This window comes from Zootoca vivipara, chromosome 12, assembly GCF_965207765.1.
Source record: "Zootoca vivipara chromosome 12, rZooViv2.hap1.1, whole genome shotgun sequence".
Taxonomy (NCBI): domain Eukaryota; kingdom Metazoa; phylum Chordata; class Lepidosauria; order Squamata; family Lacertidae; genus Zootoca; species Zootoca vivipara.
The window spans coordinates 51,584,285-51,611,673 of NC_142595.1; the positions used below are offsets into that span (position 1 = coordinate 51,584,285).

The window sequence follows — 27,389 nt, forward strand, 5'->3', positions numbered from 1 at the left end:
TTTGTACCCCGCCCATCTGACTGGGTTTCCCCAGCCACTTTGGGCGGCTTCCAACAAACATTTAAAAATACATTAAAATGCTCTTCTTAGGCTCTCAAACCATTGACAAACCTCCTCCTCGATGAATTGGTCCAATCGTTTTCTAAAGCCATTCTCGTGGGGGTGGCCATCTCTGCCTCTGGTGGCAGGCAGTTCCGCAGATTAAAAGTGAAAAAGTCCTGTCCTGAATCTCCCATCTTCTTTGAGCGTCCACAAGTTTGAGTGTTATGGGAGAAAAACATGTCTCCGCCTTCTTTCTCCATGCCAGGCACTTGTGTATAGACTACTACTATTACTACGGTATTACTATTTATTTATTTATTTATTTATACCCCGCCATCTGGCTGGGTTTCCCCAGCCACTCTGGGCAGCTTCCGACAAAATATTAAAAACACGATAAAACATCAAACATTAAAAGCTTCCCTAAACAGGGCTGCCTTCAGATGTCTTCTAAAAGTCTGAGAGTTGTTTATTTCCTTGACATCCGGTGGGAGGGCGTTCCACAGGGCAGGTGCCACTACCGAGAAGGCCCTCTGCCTGGTTCCCTGTAACTTGGCTTCTTGCAGGGAGGGAACCGCCAGAAGGCCCTCGGAGCTGGACCTCAGTGTCCGGGCAGAACGATGGGGGTGGAGACGCTCCTTCAGGTATACTGGACCGAGGCCATTTAGGGCTTTAAAGGTCAGCACCAACACTTTGAATTGTGCTCAGAAACGTACCTGTTCCTCCCCTTTTCTCGAAACCAAAAAGTTCTCTAAACCACAAGAGGGGAGAGAGCTCTCGCACTCGGGTCCTGCTTGCGGATTTCCCATAGAGTGGTTCCTTGGTTCTCAAACGCCTTGGTACTCAAAACAACTTGGAACCCAAACACTACAGACCCAGAAGTAAGTGTTCTGGTTTGTGAACTTCCATTTTGAATGTTACACTGATGTCTGTTTGTTTTTGCTATTTATTTTGCGTTTTTGTGAGTTTTTTAATTTAGTTTTTGTGACTGTGAGGAACCCAGTTCAGCTACTGATGGATTGATTGTGTGACTGCAGTACATTGTTTATTGCTTTCATTTTATGGATCAATGGTCTCGTCAGATAGTAAAATCCATGTTAAACTGCTGTCTTAGGGGTTGTTTTTTAAAGTCTGGGACGGATTAATCCGTTTTGTTAACTTTCTATGGGAGAGCACGCCTTGGAACGCTTTGGTTTTGGGATGGACTTCCGGAACGGATTAAGTTTGAGAACCAAGGGACCACTGTACAAGCATGTGGCTGACCTCTGCGGGGAAAGGATGCTATTATTGGCCTGATCCAGAAGCGTAAGAAGGTCAAGTGGTACCCGGTGCGAAAAAATTCTTGTCGCCCCCTGCATTGATTTTTATTTTTTTATTTTTTGTCTGCAAAAATGGTTGTATGTTATTTCATATTTTCTTACAAAGGAATGTGGATTCTGAGCCTCTGATAACGACGGCTATGGGCAGATACTTAAATCTACAGGATGGATTGTGTTTTGGCTTGTGTTATTTTATTTATATTTATTTATTTATTTTTAATAAAATTTATTTTAAAAAAACCTGCAAAGTGATTTACCAAAACAAAAAACAAAACAAAAACACCACAGAAGTAAAATCAATAAAAATTAACAATCCTCCTTTAAAACATACAAAAGCTAAAATATTAAGATTAAAATTACTTCAACTTCCTAGTTACAGGTAGTTACAGGTAGGTAGCCGTGTTGGTCTGAGTCGAAGCAAAATAAAAAAAATCCTTCAGTAGCACCTTAAAGACCAACTAAGTTTTTATTTTGGTATGAGCTTTCGTGTGCATGCACACTTCGTCAGATACACTGAAACAGAAGCAGCCAGACCCTTATATATATTCAGAGGGTGGGGTGATGGGCTGTAAGAGTGGTAAACCTGTTGATGGCTGTTAACGACTGCTGATTACTGCAATAGGTCCTGCATGGAAAAAACAAGGGCTGAGGCTAAAGAAAGCTTGATCATGCATAATGAGATAAGAATCCTATATCTTTATTCATCCCTGGTGGCTCCATGGTTTTAAGCTTGGTAATGAGTTCCAATTCAGTAACTTCTCTTTCCAGTCTGTTCCTGAAATTTTTCTGTAATAAGACAGCTGCTTTGAGATCTTGTATAGAATGTCCTGGGAGATTGAAGTGTTCTCCTACTGGTTTCTCTGTCTTGTGGTTCCTGATGTCAGATTTATGTCCATTTATCCTTTGGCGTAGGGTTTGGCCTGTTTGTCCAATATAGAGAGCTGAAGGGCACTGTTGGCATTTGATGGCATACACAATGTTAGAAGATGAGCAATTAAATAGTCCTGAGATGGTATGTTGGATGTTGTTGGGGCCAGTAATGATGTTGTCCGGGTGTATGTGGCAGCAAAGTTGGCATCTGGGTTTATTGCAGGCTCTGGTACCAGTGTCCATGTTAAGTCTGGTGGTTGTATTATTGTGGGTGAGGAGTTGTTTAAGATTGGGTGGCTGTCTGTAGGCAATGAAAGGTCTTCCTCCCAAGTTCCACCCGCCCACCCACCCCCCTTTCCTATGCCCCTGGCCTGATGCACCACCTTAACCCTATTTTTGCCCATTATTCACCCCATCCAGCAACGACGGCAACTTTGACATTGCGCTGTCAATCAACGTCCAGGTGAACTCCAATGGGGTTGTCCGGTGGCAGCCGCCAGCCATTTACAAGAGCAGTTGCAGTATCCAGGTGAGTGAGGATTTTCTTTATAAACAATTGAATGAGATGTGATTATAAGTAGACCATTTGGTTGACCCAGTGTTGGGGCCGGTTTTAGGCTGGATGAGGCCCTGAGCTATTGAAGGTAATGGGGCCCTTTATATGCCCAGCTATCCTTTGTCAACAACAAATTGTCCCCGTTTTTTTGGGTTGAATACATGCTATATGGTCATTTATGGACCTGAGAGGTATCTCAAGCCATTTGCCCATGTTGCCCTGCAACCAGTCCATGCAGAATGTAGGCATCCTATATATAGAAAGGAGCAAACCCGTGATATTTTAGGGAGCAGGCTAGCAGGTGGGGCCCATGACTTACATCCTAGGAGCCGACACAACACAAAACAAAACACTGTTGCTGTATGTAGGTTTTATTTTATTTGTTTTTTATCTTATATTGTGGAAACGTGCATCCAGTTTTTTTCCCCTTAAAATTATTTGGGGCCCCTCAAGAGAGTGGGGCCCTAAGCTAGAGCTTGTTATACAGTGGTACCTTGACTTACGAAGACGATCCGTTCCGCGGCCGTCTTCGTAAGTCGAGGTCTTTGGATGTTGAAGCTCCCATTCTGAATATATAAGGTTTTATGGACATGCATGAGCAAGCACAGAATGATGGAACCAAGAGGGGGAGTGAAGTCAAGCAAAAAATTGTGGTTTGAAAATTTGTTTATTTGTTATTATAAAATCAATAAATTGCTTTTAAAAAGGAAAAAAAGAAAGGAAAATACAGATATACAGTGGTACCTCGACTTACGAAGGCGATCCGTTCCGCGGCGCTCTTCGGAAGTCGAAAACTTCGGAAGTCAAAGCATCCATTGTGTGCATGTGCAAAGTGCGATTTTGCGCTTTGCGCATGCGCAGAACGCACACACAGTGAAAATACTTCCGGGTTAGCGGACTTCGGAAGACGAGGCATTCGGAAGTCGCGGTACCACTGTACAGAGCATGTCAGTAAATTTAAAAAAATAAATAACAGCCTGGACTTTTTTTCCCCCTCTCTTTTTTGGGGCGTGTATGTGGGGGGCAGGTGACCTACTTCCCCTTCGACTGGCAGAACTGCACCATGGTTTTCCGCTCGAACACTTACGACACCTCGGAAATCACCCTCCTTCACCCACTCGGTGAGGACGGGTTGGAGGTGAAGGAGATTATCATCTACGAGAACACGTTTATTGGTGAGGAATGGTGGGTTCTGGGGAAATGCATGTGGCGGGGGGCTGGCTAGATGAGGAAGGGTAAAACCAGCCTTAGGACACTCCCCCCCCAAGGGATGACACAGAAGACAACTTAGACACACACACACACACACCCCGATTGGAGCTGTGGGTCACTGTAGAACAGTCTGGAAAAGGGATGAGCTGGGAGGTGCTAGAACAGGGATAGGCAACCTAAGGCCCGGGGGCCGGATCAGGCCCAATCGTCTTCTCAATCCGGCCCACGGACGGTCCAGGAATCAGCATGTTTTTACATGAGTAGAATGTGCGCTTTTATTTAAAACTAGCTGGCCCGGCCACGCGTTGCTGTGGCTAATCCCTGTGACTGCCCCCACCCTGCCCCGATCCATGATCTACGTATTCTGTTTGTGGAGGAGGTGGAGGAGGAGGAGGAGCTTTGGGAATTATGCCACTGGAGGGCGCTGTTTTTGTTTGTGTAAAAACAGGTTTTTACCTGTGCAGGTATGAGATGTGAGCAATCCGAGGTTATACAAACACTCAGGTAGTGGCATGGTCCGTTGTGTCCAAATTCTAGGACAATCGAGCGGTTTTGGAGAAAAGTGGAGCCCACAATTCGGCCGTTTTTACATTTTTATATATATAGATGCATCTCTAGGTTATTTGTGGGGCATAGGAATTCGTTCATTTTTTTCCTCCAAAATGTAGTCTGGTCCCCCCACATGGTCTGAGGGACCGGTCCCCTGCTAAAAAAGTTTGCTGACCCCTGTGCTAGAAGCCCTTTTGGCATGCAAGCTGTATAGAAATTCAATAATACAGTGGGATTTTGGTTCTCAGACTTAATCCGTTCTGGAAGTCCGTTCCAGAACTAAAGCGTTCCAAAACCAAGGCACCGTTTTGCATTACTTTCCCATAGAAAGTAATGCAAAACGGATTAATACGTTCCAGGCTTTGAAAAACAACCCCTAAAACAGCAATTGAACATGAATTTTACTATCTAACAAGACCATGGATCCACAAAACAAAAGCAATAATCAATATACTGTACTATAAAATAAATAAGACAGTCGTGTAGATGATACAAAATAAAATTATTTTTATTTTCTTATCTGCACTGATGATAGTCATTGTTTGGAGGGGGGGGGCTTTTATCCATTTCCGCAGTCACACAATCGATCCATCAGTAGCTAAACTGGCACAAAAACAAATGAACCGAGAAAGCTTCAAAAACGAAAATGCAAAATAAATAGCAAAAACAAAAGCACAAAAACTTAATCCGTTTCAGAAGTCCGTTTGACTTCCGAAATGTTCGAAAACCAAGGCACAGCTTCTGATTGGTGCAGGCGCCCCGGAAACAATAGCCGACAGCCACATTGGATGTTCAGCTTCCGAAAAACGTTCAAAAGCCAGAACACTTCCGGGTTTTGGGGGTTGGAGAACCAAGGTACCACTGTAATAATATTTACAAAATTGGACTATCATGTCTGTGCCCGAGGGCATTCCCACCACAAAAGGAGGTATGTTCCTCTATCCATTGTATGCGGAGAGCTCAGTCAGTAAGGCATAGGGCCCTTCATCTCAGGGTCGTGGGTTCGAGTCCCACATTGGGCAAAAGATTCCTACATTGCTGGGCGTTGGGCTACATGACCCTCAGGGTCCCTTCCAAGAGTTCTAGGACTCTTATGATTTCCACATCCTCTCTAATAATAATAATAATAATTTATTAAAATCTGGAGCTGTTTTTCTCTTTGACATCTGATGGGAGGGCGTTCCACAGGGCTGGTGCCACTACCGAGAAAGCCCTCTCTGCCTGGTTCCCAGCAACTTGGCTTCTCGCAACGAGGGAACCGCCAGAAGGCCCTCGGTACTGGACCTCAGTGTCCCGGCAGAACGATGGGGGTGGAGACGCTCCTTCAGGTATACTGGGCCAAGGCCCTATAGGGCTTTCAAGGTCAGCACCAACACTTTGAATCCAGGCCGTTCATTCAATTAGTGATTGAAATTTATTATGGTCCCAGACCAGATTTGCATGCCAAACTAAGCGAAAATTAAACACAATAGAATTAAGTCTGAATTAACAATTGAATATTTCCAACAACTGGAAGATTGATTGGAGGTGATATGGGGCAGTTGAGCGGGTGTGTAATGCCAGGATTCGTTTACCTCCTTGCTACAAGGTTTGTTGTGTGAGGGGGGAAATATGAGTAGTAGGAATAATAATAATAATAATAATAATAATAATAATAATAATAATAATAATACTTATACCCCGCCCATCTGGCCGGGCCTCCCCATCCACTCTGGGCTGCTTCCAACAGGCTATTGAAAACACAATAAAAGATCAAACATTAAAAACTTCCTTAAACAGAGTCCCTGTGACCGATGTGTGCAGAGTAAATTAACAAAAGAATCGCCTGGATTCAAAATTCTGGGCTAAACTCGCCCTCCAACAGCAGAGAATGCCCAGTAGCAGAGTTTGGATTCACAAAAGTCAAGCAGTAGTATAGTGTCAGGAATAAATGTTGTTAGATCCTTTTATCCCGTTTAGTTGCATACTGCACTCCCCTCTTTCTAGTCCTCTTGCAACGAAGAGACAACAGTTAAGTAAGTTTAAAATGCTTTACTTACAAAACGTTCCAAAGGTCAGATTCGTGCATTTATCCAAGCAGCAGCAAGGAGAACACAGGCAGAATCCTCTCGGAATTGCAGAGAATACAGAAAGCTTGCTTAGGCTTACTTCATTATTTGGATGGTAAGGAGAGAGTGAGAGAGGAACAGGAAGAGAAGGCTTCACTTCTTCCCTCACCAGGGGGAAGAGGGGGTGTGACCTAACTGAGTCTAGGAACACAGCTCTGTTGTCTTAACCCCTTCATGCACTAACTAGGAATCATGCATAGTTGCGTTTGACTGCAATTTCCTCCAAGTTAACTTCCTTTCTGCCTTTTCCTTTGGCAGACAACGGGCAGTGGGAGATCCGGCACAAACCGTCCCGCAAGAACACCCTCCCGGGAGACCCCCTGTATGAGGACATCACCTTCTACCTCATCATTCGGCGGAAGCCCCTCTTCTACCTCATCAACGTCATCATCCCTTGCATCTTGATTACCATCCTGGCCATCTTTGTCTTCTATCTCCCGCCAGATGCTGGTGAGAAGCCAGGAAAAAGAGACACCCCAGCCTCTGGGGGCTGCCCTCTCCGACTCTTGAGCGACACCTTCAGGCTGTTAGGTGTTATTACACCCTGTGGGGTGGGTGTCAGGCTCAGCTAAGACGCCCATCCCACAGGGTGTAATAACACCTAACAGCCTGAAGGTGTCGCTCAAGAGTCGGAGGCGTCTTAGCTGAGCCTGACACCCTTCTCAATAGGGGAAAGCGTTTGGAAAAAGGCGAGAAACACTGAGTGATTCCCTTAGGGCAGTGGTCGCGAACCTATGGCATGCGTGCCAGAGGCGGCACTCAGAGCCCTTTCTGTGGCCACATGAGCTGTGTTATATGCCAATCCCAGCTCCAGAGCTATCTTGAGCCCTGAACGAGGCTCGGTAACAGAAGCGCCGCCCTTTTCCTCTTATGGGACGGCGGACGTCTTTACCTCACGGCTAAGGAGCCGCTCAGAACGGGAAGGGAACTGCCTTGGTGCTACAAGATTTAATCTCTGCAACAAAAACAACAAAAACTCTGCACTTGCACTATATAAAACCCTACTCAACAGAAAGAAATATGACTTAGAAGACGATAGACAAAAATGGAATCAAGAATTAGGGGTACAGATAACAATTGATATATGGGAGTCAAGTATAAAATCAACAGAAATAGCCTCTATGGATCTAAGACTTAGGACCCTCGTACCTACGGGACCGCCTCTCCCAGTATGACCCACAGAGGACATTACAGTCCACAAATAATAACATACATTACAGTCCACAAGGTGGTTAGACTGGCCTCGACCAGGACCAGGGCCTTCTCAGTACTGGCCCCGACCTGGTGGAACGCTCTGTCCCAGGAGACTAGGGCCCTGCGGGATTTGTCATCTTTTCGTAGGGCCTGCAAGACAGAGCTGTTTCGTTTGGCCTTTGGACTGACGCAGTCTGATCCCAGGATTACCCTCCCCTAAGGTTTTATCTCATAATGGTTTTATCTTACTTGTAGATTTTTTATTTTAAAATTGAATTTTAACATTGTATTAATCTGCATTTTAACTGAATTGTTTCTTTTATACTTGTGTTGATATTTTTGTTGCTAGCCGCCCTGAGCCCGGTTTTGACTGGGAAGGGCGGGGTATAAATAAAAATTATTATTATTATTATTATTATTATTAAGTCTAAGACTTATTCAACAGAAAATAATGTTCTGATGCAACAGGGATAATAATAATAATAATAATAATAATAATAATAATAATAATAATAATAATAATAATTTGTTATTTATACCCCTCCCATCTGGCTGGGTTTCCCCAGCCACTCGGGGCAGCTTCCAGCAAAATATTAAAATAAAATAATTCATCAAATATTAAAAGTGTCCCTAAACAGGGCTGCCTTCAAATGTCTTCTAAAAGTCAGATTGTTTATTTCATTGACATCTGATGGGAGGGCATTCCACAGGGCAGGCGCCACCACCGAGAAGGCCCTCTGCCTGGTTCCCTGTAACCTCACTTCTCGCAGGGAGGGAACCGTCAGAAGGCCCTCAGAGCTGGACCTCAGGGTTAGGGCTGAACGATGGGGGTGGAGACACTCCTTCAGGTATACTGGGCCAAGGCCCTATAGGGCTTTCAAGGTCAGCACCAACACTTTGAATCCAGGACCGATGTTATATGGTCTCGGCGGCCACTCCCCAGTCCCTCAGTGTCCGGGCAGAACAATGGAGGTGGAGACACGTATACTGAACCGAGGTCATTTAGGGCTTTAAAGGTCAGCACCAACACTTTGAATTGTGCTCGGAAACGTACTGGGAGCCAATGTAGATCTTTCAAGGCCGGTGTTATGTGGTCTCGGCGGCCGCTCCCAGTCACCAGTCTAGCTGCCGCATTCTGGATTAATTGCAGTTTCCGGGTCACCTTCAAAGGTAGCCCCACGTAGAGCGCATGGCAGTAGTCCAAGTGGGAGATAACCAGAGCATGTACCACTCTGGCGAGACAGTGTGAGCAGGGAGGGTCTCATCCTGTGTACCAGATGGAGCTGGTAGACAGCTGCCCTGGACACAGAATTGACCTGCGCCTCCATGGACAGCTGTGAGTCCAAAATGACCCCCAGGCTGCGCAGCTGGTCCTTCAGGGGCACAGTTACCCCATTCAGAACCAGGGAGTCCCCCACACCTGTCCGCCCCCTGTCCCCCACAAATAATACTGCTTATGTTCTCCCCCGCCTCCCTTCTGCAGGTGAGAAGATGACCCTCTCCATCTTTGCCCTCCTCACCCTCACCGTCTTCCTGTTGCTGCTGGCCGACAAGGTCCCGGAGACATCCTTGGCGGTGCCCATCATCGTGAAATACCTCATGTTCACCATGATTCTCGTGACGTTCTCTGTCATCCTCAGTGTGGTCGTCCTCAACCTTCACCATCGCTCACCGAACACCCATGAGATGCCCTTTTGGGTGCGACAGGTATGGGGGGGAGATGGACTGGGGATTCGACACTAAAATTTCTTCTTTCGCGATTCCTTGTAGCCGAGTAAGATCCACGAACATGGTTTTAACAACGAGTCTGTAAGTGACTGTGGAGGCCAATTCTGGATCCACACGTCCTTCCACAGTGGGGACATAGGTTTCCGGGTGGGAGTTGATCACGGTGTGGATTTGCCAAACATGCCTTCCTCTTAGCATGTTTCTCCCTTGCGTCCTGAGTTCGAGCATCTTCAAAACCCATGACTCCTTTGGTAAAGGCTGTTCATAGAATCATAGAGTTGGAAGAGACCACAAGGACCATCCAGTCCAACCCCCTGCCAAGCAGGAAACACCATCAAAGCATTCTTGACATATGCCTGTCAAGCCTCCGCTTAAAGACCTCCAAAGAAGGAGACTCCACCACACTCCTTGGCAGCAAATTCCAGTGTCGAACAGCTCTTACTATCAGGAAGTTCTTCCTAATGTTTAGGTGGAATCTTCTTTCTTGTAGTTTGAATCCATTGCTCCGTGTCCGCTTCTCTGGAGCAGCAGAAAACAACCTTTCTCCCTCCTCTATATGACATCCTTTTCTATATTTGAACATGGCTATCATATCACCCCTAACCTTCTCTTCTCCAGGCTAAACATACCCAGCTCCCTAAGCCGTTCCTCATAAGGCATTGTTCTCCAACTGGAGCGCTCGCAGGCCAGTGTTTCCCAGCTGTCAGCGTTTATACCGTACTACATTTTTTTAGATTTGCCTTGAGAGTCTTTGAACCTCTTTTGTTGGCCACCAGCATTACGCTTTCCATGTTTAAGTTCGGAATAGAGGAGTTGCTTTGGAAGACTTGCCTGGAAATGTACTTTCTCTTCCTCCCTCCCTTCTTCTCTAGATCTTCATCCACAGGCTCCCCCGGTATTTGGGCTTGCGGCGCCCCAAGGCAGAGACGCTCCTCAAACCTGCACCCCCCCACCCCAAACAAGAGATTGTGGTGAAAAGCAACCGCCGGACGGACGAGTATTTTATCCGCACCCCTGCCTACGATTTCCTGTTCCCCAAACCCAACAGGTGAAAGAGGCCCTGACCTAGTGTCAGGCAATTTGACGCTGGAAACAGGGAGGCTGGGAGGAATGAGAGAGGTTGTTGCCAGGTAGTTCTGAAATGGTGGCGGTGGGAATTGGAGGGGGGGAGATTCCCCTTATGGGTTCAACTCGCCCCAGACTCCCAATCGGTCAGACTTCATTCAGGACCGCGTTGCCGGGTAGAGTCCAAAGAGCATTCCTGATTACCTCACAAATTGCAAATCTGATTTGGTCACATTGACAGTACAGTGGTACCTCGGTTTATGAACACAATTGTTTCCGGAAGTCTGTTCATAAACTGAAGCGAACTTTCCCATTGAAAGTAATGGAAAGTGGATTAATCCGTTCCAGACAGGTCCGCGGAGTACTTAAACTGAAGCGTTCATAAACTGAAACATGGGTGTAATTGGTTCCGGAATTCTGTTCATAAACTGAAGCGAACTTTCCCATTGAAAGTAATGGAAAGTGAATTAATCCGTTCCAGATGGGTCCGCGGTGTTTGTAAACCGAAAATTCATAAACCGAGGTGTTCATAAACAGAGGTTCCACTGTAAAGCCAATCCAGAGGGTTTCAAAGCCCATGGAGAGCGAGGTCCACCATTTCTGTATATAATGACTGTAAAGTAAGTTTACAGTAAAGTAAGTACGTTTCCGAGCACAATTCAAAGTGTTGGTGCTGACCTTTAAAGCCCTAAACGGCCTCGGTCCTGTATACCTGAAGGAGCGTCTCCACCCCCATCGTTCTGCCCGGACACTGAGGTCCAGCACCGAGGGCCTTCTGGCGGTTCCCTCGTTGCGAGAAGCCAAGTTACAGGGAACCAGGCAGAGGGCCTTCTCGGTGGTGGCGCCTGCCCTGTGGAACGCCCTCCCACAAGATGTCAAAGAGAAAAACAACTACCAGACTTTTAGAGGACATCTGAAGGCAGCCCTGTTTAGGGAAGCTTTTAATGTTTAATAGATGATTGTATTTTATTATTCTGTTGGAAGCTGCCCAGAGTGGCTGGGGAAACCCAGCCAGATGGGTGGGGTATAAATAAATAATAATAATAATAATAATTAGGAGTTTACTTAAAGTCTTGCACTCATTTTCAGCACCCAACATCAGCAAACACAATGCAGGTAAAAAAATACTTCTGGGTTACAAAATGCATACAGTAGTTAAATAGTAAAATTCTGTCTATGCTCAGGGAGAGACATCCCTCCCAATCAAATATATGGTGCAAAACGACAGAGAGGGGGGGTAAGGGTTTATATCTCTCGTTTCTTCCAACCACTGCAAATGACATCACACTGAGTTCTCTCTCTCTCTCCATCAATCACATTCCTATGGACTGAGTCTGCCTATCTAGGAATTCCCATCTCTGTGGTTGTTAGCCCCTAGACCAGGGGTCAGCAAACTTTTTCAGCAGGGGGCTGGTCCACTGTCCCTCAGACCTTGTGGGGGGCCGGACTATATTTTGAAGGGGGGAAATGAACGAATTCCTATGCCCCACAAATAACCCAGAGATGCATTTTAAACAAAAGGACATATTCTACTCATGTAAAAAACACGCTGATTCCCGGACCGTCCACGGGCCGGATTGAGAAGGCGATTGGGCCGGATCTGGCCCCTGGGCCTAAGTTTGCCTACCCATGGTCTAGACCAGGCATCCCCAAACTGCGGCCCTCCAGATGTTTTGGCCTACAACTCCCATGATCCCTAGCTAACACGACCAGGGGCCGGGGAAGATGGGAATTGTAGTCCAAAACATCTGGAGGGCCGAAGTTTGGGGATGCCTGGCCTAAACTTACTAATTAACAAGAATATGCCTTGTTAGGTTTGACTGCAAATCTCCCACAGGTTCCAGCCAGAGGCATTCCCCACGGATATGAAGAAGTACATTGAGGGCCCCAGTCAGTGCCTCGCGCTCCCGCCGGACTTGAAGGCTGCCATGGAAGCCATCACCTACATTGCAGAGCAGCTCCAAGAGCAGGATGACTACGACGCGGTGAGTTCTTGCGGAAGAAACCAAGCGTTCTGGGGAAGGGGGGAAGGATCTGGGCGTGTTTTGCCTGGATAAAGGGAGACGGGGACATACCTGCCCAGTTGCTGTCAGAGAAATAAGGGACCGGTCCGGAAATAGCAGACCGGAAGTAGCGCTGCAGCCATTTTGGAACTGGGCAGAGCAGCATCAAAAGTCGCTTCTGAGCATGCTCCGCCCAGTTCCAAAATGGACACCGCGCCAGAATAAACCGGGGGGAAACAAAAAAATCAGTTTTTTCATCTAGGAACAGCTGGGAAAACGGGGATATCCCGGGGAAAACGGGAGACTTGGCAGCTATGGACGGGGATGAGAGACAATAGCCACCTTCAGATATCGGATGGGCTGCCACACGGAAGAGGGAACAAAGGGGTTTCCGGAGGGCAGGACCCCCAAACCCCACATATTCAAGTTACAAGGGAGGGGATTCCAGCTAAACACTAGGAAGAACCTTCTGAGGGTCCGAGCTGTTTGGCTGCGGAACAGACTCCCTCTGAAGGTGATGGGCTTCATGGGAAGTTTTTATGCCAAGGTTGGATGGACACCTGTCAGGCCGCTCCGATTCCTGCCTTGCAGGGGGTTGGGCTGGATGGCCCTTGGGGGTCCCTCCCCATTCTACTGTTCTGTGATCCGCTTCCTCCTTCCCTTGCAGCTGAAGAAGGACTGGGAATACGTCGCCATCGTGGTGGACCGCCTCTTCTTCTGGACCTTCATCATCTTCACCACGCTGGGCACCTTCAGCATCTTCCTGGATGCCAGCTTCCACCTGCCCCCCGACCAGCCCTTCCCCTGAGCCCACGGCCTCCTTTGCCAAACCGGAATAATGTGTCGGGTGCTCCTTCCACGGGGAAGGCCTGTGAACCGTTGACTCCCACTGGCAGCACACAGCAACGGGATGTGAAGAACATGCTCATGTCCACATCCCTTTGGAGTGGGTCTGGGGAGCCTCAGGCCTGTGGGTCAAATAAAGCCCTCTAAGCCTCTCTATCCAGACCCTAGGGACTCTCCATCCTCAAGCCACGCCCTTGCTGGGATTCCACAAGGCCACACCTACTGGGATTCCACAAGGCCACACCCTCTCCTCAAGCCACACCCCACAGGGACTCTACAAGGCCACACCCTCTCCTCAAGCCACACCCACAGGGACTACAATGCCACACCCTCCTTAAGCCACACCCCACGGGAACTGTATAAGGCCACACCCTTTCCTCAAGCCACACCTACTGGGATTCCACAAGGCCAGACCCTCTCCTCAAGCCACACCCACAGGGACTCCACAAGGCCACACCCTTTCCTCAAGCCACACCTACTGGGATTCCACAAGGCCAGACCCTCTCCTCAAGCCACACCCACAGGGACTCCACAAGGCCACACCCTTTCCTCAAGCCACACCTACTGGAATTCCACAAGGCCACACCCTCTCCTCAAGCCACACCCACAGGGACTCCACAAGGCCACACCCTTTCCTCAAGCCACACCTACTGGGATTCCACAAGGCCAGACCCTCTCCTCAAGCCACACCCACAGGGACTCTACCAGGCCACACCCTCCTCAAGCCACACCTTCTGGGATTCCACAAGGCCACACCCTCTCCTCAAGCCACACCCACAGGAACTGTATAAGGCCACACCCTTTCCTCCAGCCACACCTACTGGGATTCCACAAGGCCACACCCTCTCCTCAAGCCACACCCACAGGGACTCTACAAGGCCACACCCTCTCCTCAAGCCACACCCCACAGGAACTGTACAAGGCCACACCCTCTCCTCAAGCCACACCTACTGGGACTCCACAAGGCCACTCCCTCTCCTCAAGCCACACCCCCACTGGGACTCTCACTGGGTGACGTTTGGCAAGCTACTGCCTTTCTCAGCCTAGCCTACCTCACAGGGTTGTTGTGGGGATTAAATGAGGAGGGGAGGGAGGACCTTGAGCTCCTTGGAGGAAACGGTGGGATATAAATGCAACAAATAAAGAAATGAATAATCAAACTCTGTCCTGAGACTCAATATGAATTTAAGAGACTGCCCATGACCTCCCTTCCCCCCCATCCGGCTTGAAGGACACCTGGGTTCGGCCTCCCTTGCAGGGGGTCACTTTGGGTGGGCATCGCAAGGAGAAATCTCAGCGTGGAGTTTAGATGCCAAAGGGACGGATCCAGGTTAAAGATTAGTGTGTGGGGGTTCAGGGTTGCCATCATCACCATCTAGTTAAAGACTAAACTGCATTGGAAGCTGCTGAGAGCAGCTTTTCCCTTCAAGGGAGGACCTGAGGAATAGTTAATTAACTGAGCACTTAATTATTTCCTTTCCACCGGACGATCCTGGTTACTCAGTGGAAGGGACCCCCCCGCCCCACAAGGGTCATCTAGCCCAACCCCCCGCAATGCAGGAACCACAGCTAAGGATGGCTGGCCATCTGACCTCTGAGGAGGAGAAAAGCACTCTGCACATGCTCAGCTCTCCTTTTGCCTTTGCCCCTGTTATGTACTGAGCTGAATCCTAGAACAATAGGATTCAGAATCAGCGGGAGCTACCCAATCCAACTCCAGGTGGAAGTGAATCCGCAACCTGATTGGCCTGCTGGAGCAGCCAATCAGGTGGCTGGCAGAAGTGAATCTGCTACCTGATTGGCCTGTAGGAGCAGCCAATCAGGCTGCAGGCAGAAGTCAATCCACAATATAATTGGCCCACAGGTGTAGCCCTGAAGTAGCCAATCACGCAAGGCCCATTGTGTAAATAATGTATATAAGCAGATGGTTTTGGGAAAAGAGCCATTCGTCTTCTCTTCTCCTCCTTGATGACTATGAGCTGAATAAAGAGCATGAAATTCACTCTCGACTCCGAGTATATTTCACTGGCGACGAAGGGGGGATCCTGCTGAGCTGACCGCCACCACGCACTGCACCGCAGCACCGCCACCTGCTGCACCGCTGCATCGCACCGTGCATCCAGGCTTCAGCTCCAGGACCCAAGGAACCCAGAATGGCAACCGACAGCAGCTTCTTGCCATTCAAACCAGCATCAGGAGACTGGAAAGGGTACGCCGCCCGTTTCAACTTCCTCCTGCAAGCGAAAGAAGTCACCAACGATGCCATGAAGAGGGCGACATTCTTCAGCGTCTGTGGAGAGGAGACGTTTGAAATCGCCCGGGCTCTCCTTGCACCTAGAGATGTCGCTACCGTCTCTTACAAAACAATAATGGAACGGCTGAAGGAGCACTTCTCACCACAGCCCTCAGTGGTAGCTTGCCGAAATGCCTTCTACGCAAAGCGGCAAGCCCCGGGGGAAACCATAACTGGGTTTGTGACCTCCCTCCGCCAAGCCGCCCGGTTATGCAACTTCTCAGAATTGGAGAACATGCTTCGTGACCGCCTCGTCGGTGGCCTGAGGGACGAGATGTTGCAACGACGCCTCTACGCCAAAAAAGACCTCACGTTCCAGATTGCTCTGGAGGAAGCCCTGGCAACCGAAGCCGCCGAGAGGTCAACGCAAGAGGCACGACCGGCCCCGCCATCCCAACCGAGGGTCTACCACGAAGACCTCACCGACGAATCCGAATCTGACAGGGAGGAAGTACACAGAGTACAGCGGCGCACTCAAGCAGCACACACACCACAGCAGCCTCGACGAGAAGGAGGGAACTGTGCAAGCTGCGGGGAGAACCACGAGAGGAGGACCTGTCGTTTCCGCAACGCAGAGTGCAGGCAGTGCAGAAAATTAGGACACATCGCCCGGGTGTGTCGGGCTCGACTCACACGTCGACAAGCATCAGATGACCGACCCAGGAGCCCCAGGTCACATGGCTCCATGCACCAAGGCAACTCGACGGAGATCACGGACTACCAGGTATTCCAGTTGCCCCATCCCAGCACAGAGAAAATTTATATAGAGGTACAGATAGAGGGAGCCCCATGCCGCATGGAGCTGGACACGGGTTCAACTCTATCCATAATCTCGGCCCGAACATTAAGGGAACTGTGCCCTAATGGGGGTCCCAAACTAAGGCCGGCCCCATTCACCCTCCGGGACTTCCAGAAACGTAAGGTCCCTACTATGGGGGTGGGGACCTTCAGGGTGCAATATCGAGGGCGAAAGCAACAATTGGACTTGCTGGTAGTTAAGGGCCCCTACGTTAGCTTACTGGGACTGGCATGGTTTGGACCTCTGGGGCTAGCCGTTACCGGGGTGAACCGCACTAGCTTACAAGTGGACGTGGACGCCATATGCAAAGAGTTTCCAGGGGTTTTCGATGGGACATTGGGACGATATACAGGACCCCCCATTGCCCTACAGCTAGACCCCGCTGTACGACCCATCAGGCACAAGGCCCGCCGGGTCCCGTTCGCCCTGAAACCCCGCATAGACGAGGAATTGGACCGGCTCGTGGAGCAAGGAGTGCTGGAGCCGGTGCCCAACGCCCCCTGGGAAACTCCAATTGTCACACCCGTCAAGCCTAACGGTTCGGTCCGCATCTGTGCAGACTACAAATGCACCATAAACAAGGCTCTCACGGCCCATGCATACCCAGTGCCAGTGGTCAGCCATGTCCTCGCCACCCTGGCTGGGTCAAAAATCTTTGGCAAACTGGACTTGGCCCAAGCGTATCAACAGTTGCCTGTGGACGAAGCCACAGCAGAGGCTCAGACGATTGTGACGCACAGAGGTGCATTCAGAGTAAAGCGGCTGCAATTTGGCGTTAGCGTGGCACCAGGTATATTCCAGAATCTAATGGACTCTCTCCTTAAAGGGATTCCTGGCGTCACCCCCTTCTTCGATGATGTACTGATCGCCGGGCCCACACCAGAGGAATTTGAGGACCGCCTCCGCTCCGTCCTGCACCGTTTCCAGACGGCGGGCCTCAAGGTGAAGCGGGAAAAGTGTTTACTGGGAGTGCCGCAGGTGGACTTTCTGGGATTTAAGGTGGACGCAGAAGGGGTCCATCCAACCGGTGACAAGGTACGGGCCATTTGTGAGGCCCCAGCGCCCAAGAGCAAGCCCGAACTTCAGTCATTCTTGGGACTATTGAACTTTTACCATGCCTTCCTTCCCCATAAGGCAGCGGTAGCGGAGCCCCTACACAGACTCCTAGATAAAAGGGCCCCTTGGGTGTGGGGCCAGCGACAAAGGGCCGCATTCCAGGCAGTCAAGGACTTGCTCGTCTCGAACTCGGTCTTAGCACACTTCGACGAGAGGCTGCCAGTGGTGCTGGCATGCGACGCCTCTCCCTATGGCATCGGCGCTGTCCTGGGACACCAACTCCCGGATGGAAGAGAGGTGCCGGTGGCATACTTCTCCCAGACGCTTGCTGCAGCCGAACGAAACTACTCACAGATTGACAAGGAGGGTCTGGCAATCGTGAAGGGCGTAAAAAAATTCCATGATTTCTTGTACGGGCGGCCCTTTACCATAGTGACTGACCACAAGCCGTTGCTTGGCCTGTTTGCCCCTGAGAAGCAGACCCCCCAAGTGTTGTCTCCACGTGTCCTCAGGTGGTCAATTTTCCTTGCCGGCTACCAGTATGCACTAATCCACCGCCCTGGGAAGGCGATGGGCCACGCAGACGCCCTCAGCAGGCTACCACTACCAGAAACAGGCCCCGACCCAGCGCCTGCGCAAGAGGTTATGACCCTGGAGCTGCTTCCCGACCGACCCATTCAGGCACAAGAAGTTGCGCACCATTCCACAAAAGATAGGGTCATCTCCCGGGTCCTGGACTGGGTGTGGCGAGGATGGCCCAGCAGCAGCCCCGGGCCAGAATTCGCTGGCTACACAAACCGCAAACATGAACTGTCGGCCCACAAGGGGTGCCTGTTATGGGGAAGCAGGGTTGTTGTTCCCCAGCCCCTCCGCAAAAGGGTCCTCACAGCCCTACATGAGACACACCCAGGGGTAGTGAGGATGAAGGCCCTTGCCAGGAGTTATGTGTGGTGGCCGGGGATTGACAGAGAGATAGAGGCCTGGGTCCAACACTGCCAGACCTGCCAAGAATCCCGTCCGGATCCCCCAAGGGCCCCAGTCCAGCCCTGGGAGTCCGCCCGACATCCATAGTCACGCTTGCACGTGGACTTCGCTGGCCCCTTCCAGGGAAAAAAATTCTTCATAGTGGTGGATTCCTACACCAAATGGCTGGAGGTCGCACTGGTACCATCCACTTCTACGGCGGCAGCCATCCGGGTACTACGTAAGCTGTTTGCGACCCACGGGCTCCCTGACACCCTCGTCTCGGACAATGGAACCGCATTCACGTCAGAGGAGTTCCAGACCTTCACAGCGCAGAACGCCATCCGCCACATCCGCTCAGCACCATTCCACCCTGCCACCAATGGCCAAGCGGAGCGCATGGTGCGGACCACCAAGGACAGCCTCCGCCGCATGACACAAGGGGACTGGGAATACCGCCTTGCCGCATTTCTTCTAGCACAGCACAGCACCCCAAGCACAACGACGGGCCGGAGCCCAGCTGAATTACTAATGGGCCGGCGCCTTGCAACTAGACTGGACCGACTTCACCCCGACAGAGCTCAGGATGAGGTAGTGGTGGGGAAAGGCAGGAACCCCCGGACATTTGTGGCCCAGGACCCAGTGTATGCAAAGAATTTTGGGGCAGGCCCAGCATGGGTACCCGCCACAGTCACCAAGGTGACCGGTCCCGTGTCGTACGAGGTACTAACGGAAGGGGGGCAATGTTGGCGCCGCCACTGCGACCAGCTACGGCGACGATTCCCAGGAGGAACCCGGGAGGAGAGCGGGACAGAGGGGTCCCAAGGGGACAGCAGGGCAGTGAGGCCTGTAGAGCGAGAGGGGTGGGCAGGGGAAGCAGAAGCAGTAGGCACAGAGGGGCGCCCCGAGGCTGGAAGGACACCGGAACCAGAGCTACAACCTAGTGGTTCAGTGGCGCCAGACCAGACAGCCCCGGCACAGCCAGCAGCCTCGGAACACGAGCCAGAACCAGAACCCCTGACCAAGGAACACCCCAGGCCACAACGCACACGGAGGCGGCCAGCAGACCTTGGGGACTACGAATGCAACTTCCCGGGCAGGACTGGAACTTAGAGGGGAGGGGTGTTATGTACTGAGCTGAATCCTAGAACAATAGGATTCAGAATCAGCGGGAGCTACCCAATCCAACTCCAGGTGGAAGTGAATCCGCAACCTGATTGGCCTGCTGGAGCAGCCAATCAGGTGGCTGGCAGAAGTGAATCTGCTACCTGATTGGCCTGTAGGAGCAGCCAATCAGGCTGCAGGCAGAAGTCAATCCACAATATAATTGGCCCACAGGTGTAGCCCTGAAGTAGCCAATCACGCAAGGCCCATTGTGTAAATAATGTATATAAGCAGATGGTTTTGGGAAAAGAGCCATTCGTCTTCTCTTCTCCTCCTTGATGACTATGAGCTGAATAAAGAGCATGAAATTCACTCTCGACTCCGAGTATATTTCAGCCCCCCAACCCCAGACTCAAACAGCTTACACAGGGAATGAAATTCTGGCCAGAGCTGCAACACTTATTTTGCGCCACCACCACCCCTCCCCTTGGCTGAAATCCTGGGACACCCCGGGATGGAATCGGAAGTCGAGGCGGCTTCTGTTATTCTGGGATGTCCCGGTAGAAACAGGACAGTTGGAGCGCACGCCTCCAGGGTGATGTCACAGGACCGGTCCTGGAGATGGAGGTTAATTGGGAGAAGAGAGCAGGAAAAGGGCAGATCTCCCAGTCTGTCTCTAGTATGCTATAATTTGCAGGCAGCTCTGGCTGAAGAAGCCTTTGGGGTGTGTGTGTGTGTTGCAAGGGGGAAAGACTGAAAATTTATATTTATATTATTTATTTTATATACCCTTGGGGAGGCCCTTTGAACCCTACATTCGATGATTAAAGGTCCTCTCTGCTGAGACCAAGCTTGGAAACTTGGTGCAGCAAATTATGCATTGGAAGCAAACACACAACTGTGAATTTAGCCTGCGCGATGTACACGGCTCTGAACCAGTTAAGCAAATATACTTGGCACGAGATCGGAGCAATCCCAGAGTAGAATTTGAATTCGGGAGTCGCGCCCAGTCTATTAACTTTTCATCTGACGGCCTTCTCCCACCCACCCCCTCCCGCCCCCAATGTCTCTCTCTTCCTCTCCGACGGCAAGTAACACAATTCTTAGAGATTTGGGAGGAACTGGTGGCCCATCTAGTCCAGCTACTCACAAGTGGCCAAGCAGGTGCCTGTTATGGGGGAAACCTGCAAGCAGGATTCGAACTCGAGAGCCATTCTCCACTCCTGTGGTTTCCAGCAACTGATATTCAGAAGCGTTGTGGCTTCCGACACTGGCGGCCACCACAAGCCCTCTCCTCCATGAATACCCAACTTCCTTCCTGACCTGAGAAGAGCCTGCAGGATCCGGCCATTGGCCCATCTGGCAGCCTCCGATAGCCCTCTCTTTGTTAATTCTCTGTTAAAGCCACCAAGGTCGGTGGCCATCGCTGCATCCAGTGGCAGGGAGTTCCATAGTTTAACGGTTAAACTTTAACCCAACACTGCCTGAAGAAGGACTTTCTTTTCTCCGTGCCATGACATATTTTTATTGACGTCTGCCTTGTTCTTAAGCCTTAACATCAGAGCAGCTGGGTACGACTGCTTAAAATCACATTTGAAGCACGCAACCCAAGGATCCTGGGAAATGTAGTTTGCTCAAAGTCCAGAGAACCCTAAGCGACAAACTGCAGTTCCCTAGATTTTCCGTGGGGGGGGGGCTATGCATTCCCCCCTCCAACCACAAAACATGCCCCCCAGGAGTGAAGGGTGAGATTCGAACCCAGGCCGCTAGAATCTGCTCTCAGCTGCCAGCCTCTTCAGCGCCTCATTGGGGAAACACAGGAGGTGCCAGCCATCCTTCTCAGTCAGGTTTTCACCTCCCCACTTCTTGAGGAAGCTCAGGTCATCCGCCTTCAGGGAGGAACCGTGTATTTGGAGTTGGCTGAGCCCTTGGCGCCAAGCAGCCTGAGGTGGCAGGGAAGAGGGGAAAAAGAAAGTCACCCAAGGAAATTGCAGGGGGCTGGACTGGGTGCCCTTTGGGGTTCCCTCCCAACTCTGCCATTCTGCAAAATTCAGAGTTGCCACCAACCAAGGAACATCAACAAACTGTCTACAGCTGCCAGGGATTCTTCAGCCGGGATTCCTGCATTGCAGAGGGGGGTTGGACTAGATGAGCCTTGGGGGTCTCTTCCAACTCCACAGCCCTGTGAGTCTATTGCCATTCATTGCAAAAGTTAGCTGAATACCACCTTAAAGACCAACTAAGTTTGTCTTAGGTGCTACTGAAGGAATTTTTAATTTTTTTTACTTCGACCCCGACCAACACGGCTACCTACCTGTAACCTGAATACCACCCTCAGTTTTCCTCCACCAACACCACCAGGACCTGGGACTCAAATATAACGTTTTAAGTGCATTATACAAATGTGACACTAGATGGCGGTGGCGAGCTAATGACAAATTCCACACATATTTTTTCAAACGTTTTCTGAAAAAAGCATTTTCAGAGCATTTTTAAATATATATACACTACATGTGTGTGTAGATTCACTCCTGATATCAGTCATTGCTGGCCCAGGCGCTGGTTGAATTAACTCATTTACATCCCACCATTTTTCTCTAAGGAACTCAAGGTGATATGCATTTAATCCTCACAATAACCCTGTGAGGGCGGGTAGGCTGAGAGAAAGCGACTGGCGGCCCAAGGTCACAGCCAGGGAGCTTCATGGCCGCCCAGTGGGGATTTGAACCCAGGTCCTCGTCCGATGTGCCAGGCACTACACTGCAGAGGCTCTCAATGACATCGCAAGGCATGGCTAACTCAGTTTCAGTTGGCAAAAGCTGAATTCAGCCCTCGGATTTCCTCCAGCGTCACCAGGTCCTGATGCAAGGAATTGCCGGCTTAGGTATTGGGCGAAAGGGATATCTGGCCTTCTCCAAATGGTATTATAAGGACACGGGTCCCATAATCCTCCTCGGCTGAGGGCTTATTCAGGGTGCAGAAACTCGTTTGAGAGCCAGTGTGTCGGAGAGGCCAGGGTTCGAATCCCCACATGCCCGCGAAGCTCACTGGATGGCTTTGGGTCATTGCTGCCTGTCAGCCCAGCCTACCTCAAAGGGGTGTTGTGCAGATTAATTTTTTTGGGGGGGGGAGGACAATTGCATACGCTACCTTGAGCTCCTTGGCGAAAGATAATGTGGGATATTAAGGCAAAAAGAGTAATCACAAACCCTTTGATGCCCTAGCTTCTTGCCAGGTAATGTGTGAACAAGGGAACCCACATGGGGCAAAACCAGGGGGCTTCTGTTCCCGAAAAGAAAGAGAGGGGGTGGTGTTTAAGCCCCACCCCACCCTCATCCCGTCACGTCTCAGGGGGACATGCGAGCAGAGGAGCTCTTGTGACCAGGGTTTGACCAGGGTTTGCTACAGGCAGGACAGCCGTTTGTCTGAACAGGGCCAAAGAAGCGCCCCGGGATCTCAGGGGTGCAAGAACTCACCTCAGCCACCTGCTCCAACAGCGCCTTCCCGATCTGCCTCCCTGTGAGGAAGGACAACCAGAGGAAGCATGTTAGGAGATGATGCTCTGGCTGTGATTCCTACACAGCAAAAGAGGGTTGGGCTGGATGACCTTTGGGGGTCCCAACTCTACAATTCCAAAACTCTGTGACCTCGGAAGGTGGCAGATTTCTCCCTTGCTGGAGGTTTCTGAACGGAGGGCCATCCGCCAGGGATACTTAGGCTGCAATTCCGACATGGCAAAGAGGGTTGGGCTGGATGACCTCTGGAGTTCCCTTCCAGTTATATCCACCGCTTTTCTCCGAAGATAGAACCCAAGGTGGCAACATTTTGGTGGTTCTGGCAGGGGTCCCAAGCTGATCTCTCACCTGAGCTCTGGCCAAACCTGCTCGGCTCGGGCAATTTTGCAGCCTCTTAAACCCTGGCCCACCATGAAGCACAAACAGGGCTTCTTCATCCGGAATAAAAGGGTGCAGCGTCAGTGTGCATTGAATTTCCCAAAGAGGTTGGCCACCATGAGAACAGGATTCGATCACTAGCTAGCCCAGGCAGGGAACCCCCCCCCCCATCCGTACCTCTAAATTCCGGCATGACGTACAGATTGTCCAAATAGATGTTCTTCCCTCTCCAGGTGTTATAGGTGTACGAGAAGAGGGTGTACCCAATAAGGGTGTGGCCTGCGCATGGAGGGAAAAAAACGTTACCCAGGAGCTCAGCCTTGCTGGCATTTCCAGCCCACCCACTTGCGCCTCATTTGCAGCAGCAGCTTCTCCTTGCGAGCTGGATCATGTCCCTCAGAAGACGGGAGCCTATTCCCCTCTTTACCTTCCTTGCTTTTCTCCTCGAGGGGGACTTCAGCCACAAGGCACTTGTACCGGGCCTGCTCCCCAAAACCAGCCTTATTCAGCTCTGTGGAGGAAGCGGGAAAGGGAGGTTGCAATAAAGCCTTTCAAAAATAAAACTGCCTCTTAGCGCCACCTGTAGGTAATCCCACGACCACCGTCCGGGGGCACAACCACACCTGTAAAAGGTAAAAGGTATGGGACCCATGGACTGCAAGAAGATCAAACCTATCCATTCTGAAGAAAATCAGCTCTGAGTGCTCACTGGAAGGACAGATCCTGAAGCTGAGGCTCCAATACTTTGGCCACCTCATGAGAAGAGAAGACTCCCTGGAAAAGACCCTGATGTTGGGAAAGATGGAGGGCACAAGGAGAAGGGGACGATAGAGGACGAGATGGTTGGACAGTGTTCTCGAAGCTACGGACATGAGTTTGACCAAACTGCGGGAGGCAGTGGAAGACAGGAGTGCCTGGCGTGCTCTGGTCCATGGGGTCACCAAGAGTCGGACACGACTGAACGACTAAACACCAATAACATGGGAGCCCTGGACGGTTAAGTCCAGTGAAAGGCGACTCTGGGGTTGCGGCGCTCATCTCACTTTCAGGCCAAGGGAGCCAGCGTTTGTCCACAGACAGCTTTCCGGGTCATGTGGCCAGCAGGACTAAACCGCTTCTGGCGCAACGGGACACCGTGATGGAAACCAGAGCGCACAGAAATGCTGTTTACCTTCCTATTTGTCTACTTGCACTGGCGTGCTTTCGAACTGCTAGGTTGGCAGAAGCTGGGACGGAGCCATGGGAGCTCGCCCCATCGCGGGGATTCGAACCGCCGACCTTCCGATCGACAAGCCCAAAAGGCTCGGTGGTTTAGAACACAGCGCCACCCGCATCCCAAACCACCCCTGTAGGGAGCCACTAATATATATGCCCACCGGAGCCCCTTCTTTACCTTCGACGTTGGTCCTGAGCGAGCCCAAAGTGGCGTCGTAAAAGCCCACAATCTCCTGCACAGAGGGAGAGAGAGAGAATTGGGAGCAAAGGTGCTGGTTTGCTGCCGCCTCGAGACTCATTTGTTCCCCTTTCACCCAGGGACCCCTGCGATGAATCGTGCACACAAGAATAGTCAGGATCAGGCCCAGGGCCGGATTTAGGTTTGATGGGGCCCTAAGCTACTGAAGGTAACGGGACCCTTTCTAGCGGTATGTCCAGCTGTCCTTTGTCAACAACAAATTGTCACTGTTTTTTTGGGTTGAATATTTGCACATAACAAAATATGTATTGTTTTATCAAATCGTTGAACTGAAATACAGTTAAGAAGTATATTAATAGTGAAATACAATTAAGAAATATATTAATAGTGAAATAATTATTAAGCTCTAACTTAAAAAGATTTTTTTTATTCATAACAAACTTCATAATGCAAACACATTGCCATTTGGCAATAACAAAAGTTCCTTTAGAAACACAATTTACAAAGACTCATTATTTAGCCCATCTAGTTCAGCATCCGGAACAGAAATTTTGGCACCCGAGGACAACCACAAAATGGTATCTCCTTCCCCTCTAGGGAAGAAGATATGAATGAAGATTAAACATCAGGAGCCAAGCAAAGGGGAAAGAAAGATCGGTCACAGAATCATTGAGTGTCATGTATTCCATCCCTAGGAAGATGGCAGAGCAGAAGTTGACTAGTCTGGGATTCTTTAGCTGCAATTGATTGAGTCATTGCACGGGGTTGGGCCAGATGACCCTCAGAGGACCCTTCCAGCCCTGACCGTTCTGCGCTTCTCATGGTGTGCCTCACCTTCACGAGCCGCATGATGTCCTTCAGGTCCTTGGGGGCGCAGGGGCGGATGGCGAAACTCATGGCTCCAGATTCTCCCGGGCTCCTTACTCTGTAGAAAGGATTGCTGTGTGCATCTGGGCTGCGTTTGAAAGCTGGGAGGGTGGGTGGGTGGGAATCTGCTTGATTCCTGAGTGACGACTCGACACAGGGGGTGGGGGCTTCTGGGCGCTTTGCAGGGGGAAGGTCCCAAGGTCAATCCGTCAGTCAGGCCTCCTAGATCTCAGCGAGGAGGAGATGGGAACATGAACTCACTCCAGGGTCCAGCTGTCGGCCAGAGTTTTCGAGAAGGCAGGGCTGGGTGAGCCTCACTCTGGATCAGGGGTCCCCAGACTACAGCCCAGGGACCGGATACGGCCCAAAGGCCTCATTTATCCAGCCCGCTGCCACCGCCCGCTCTTACCGGCCCGGCTGCCCACTTCTGGGTTGCAGGAGCACCAGAAATAGCTTGTATGCATGCGCAAGCGTCATTTCTGGTTCACTTCCGGTTCGGAGGAGGCCCGTGCGCATGTGCACAAGCTACTTCCGGTGTTTCTGTGACCCAGAAGTACGCCATATGGGCGCGCGCTCCCCCGTGCTCCGGCCCACCGCCAGTCAGCGCTGCGCAAACCTGCCAAGTTGCTGTTGGAGAAATAAGGGCCGGGGCCGGAAGTAGCAGGCCGGAAGTAGCGCTGCCGCCGTTTTGGAACTGGGAGGAGCATGCTCAGAAGTGACTTTTGATGCTGCTTTGCCCAGTTCCAAAATGGCCGCCGCGCCAGAAGTCGCACTGCAGCCATTTTGGAACTGGGCAGAGCAGCATCAAAAGTCGCTTCTGAGCATCCAAAATGGCCGCCGCACCAGAATAAACCGAGGAAAAACAAAAAAATCCGTTTTTTCAGCTAGGAACAGCTGGAAAAATGGGGATTTCCCGGGGAATACGGGAGACTTGGCAGCTATGGCGCTGCGGGCACTGGCCCGAAGCGCGGTAAGTTTGGGGACCCCTGCTATGGATGAACTGAGCAAAGAAGAAAATCTGCCCCGCCGGAAATTCCAGAGAAAAGGCTGTCCCAAGACATGTAGTCAATATATATATATATAAACCTAGCTGTACCCAGCCATGTGTCAGGGCCCTATCAGGACAGATGCACGATGCAATGACACCCCTCCCTCTGTTTCCCCGGGGGGTGACGTCATATTCCCCCCACGTGACGTCACCGTCCACCCCGAACCCCCTCTCTCTCCCCCTAGCATACTGTCTGGGCATGTTGGGGAGGCTCTGCCCGGTTCCCCCGGCTGATTCTGGCAGGCGAGGGGGCAGGCGGCCCAGCTTCAGGTCTCTACCAAAGGCGGACATGTCCAGGGTGGCGTGGAGAGCCGAGGCTCCAGCCGCAGAGGGAGAGGATCCCGCTCCCGCTTTCCCAGAAGGAGCCATCGGCCACCTGCTCCCAGGACCCTCTGCGCGGTCGCGTCGAAGGACGCCACCGCGTTCCCCGCGGCATAGCGTCTGTTGCTTTGACGTCCAACAG

At 50.7% G+C, this 27,389-nt stretch overlaps 2 protein-coding genes across 2 annotated transcripts in view; one reads left to right on the forward strand and one right to left on the reverse strand.

The window, feature by feature from the left end:
• The window catches only part of CHRNB1 (cholinergic receptor nicotinic beta 1 subunit), a 40,535-nt gene extending 24,916 nt beyond the window's left edge, over positions 1-15,619 (forward strand). Inside the window, exons 5-11 of the mRNA XM_060281933.2 lie at positions 2,649-2,757; positions 3,812-3,959; positions 6,912-7,103; positions 9,331-9,554; positions 10,448-10,623; positions 12,478-12,625; positions 13,311-15,619. Coding sequence (XP_060137916.2) covers positions 2,649-2,757; positions 3,812-3,959; positions 6,912-7,103; positions 9,331-9,554; positions 10,448-10,623; positions 12,478-12,625; positions 13,311-13,451 — 1,138 coding nt within the window. The 3' untranslated portion in view covers positions 13,452-15,619. The remainder of the gene's footprint in view (positions 1-2,648; positions 2,758-3,811; positions 3,960-6,911; positions 7,104-9,330; positions 9,555-10,447; positions 10,624-12,477; positions 12,626-13,310) is intronic.
• A 5,851-nt stretch (positions 15,620-21,470) lies between these two features.
• LOC118094407 (diamine acetyltransferase 1-like) lies at positions 21,471-25,994 on the reverse strand. Its single transcript, XM_035134767.3, has 6 exons — positions 25,846-25,994; positions 24,991-25,045; positions 24,025-24,108; positions 23,775-23,876; positions 23,181-23,221; positions 21,471-21,647 (listed from the first exon to the last, which is right to left on the reverse strand). The coding sequence occupies exons 1-6, from the start codon at positions 25,906-25,908 to the stop codon at positions 21,471-21,473; spliced, it is 522 nt and encodes a 173-aa protein (XP_034990658.3). The 5' UTR covers positions 25,909-25,994.
• Between the last annotated feature and the right edge of the window lie 1,395 nt (positions 25,995-27,389).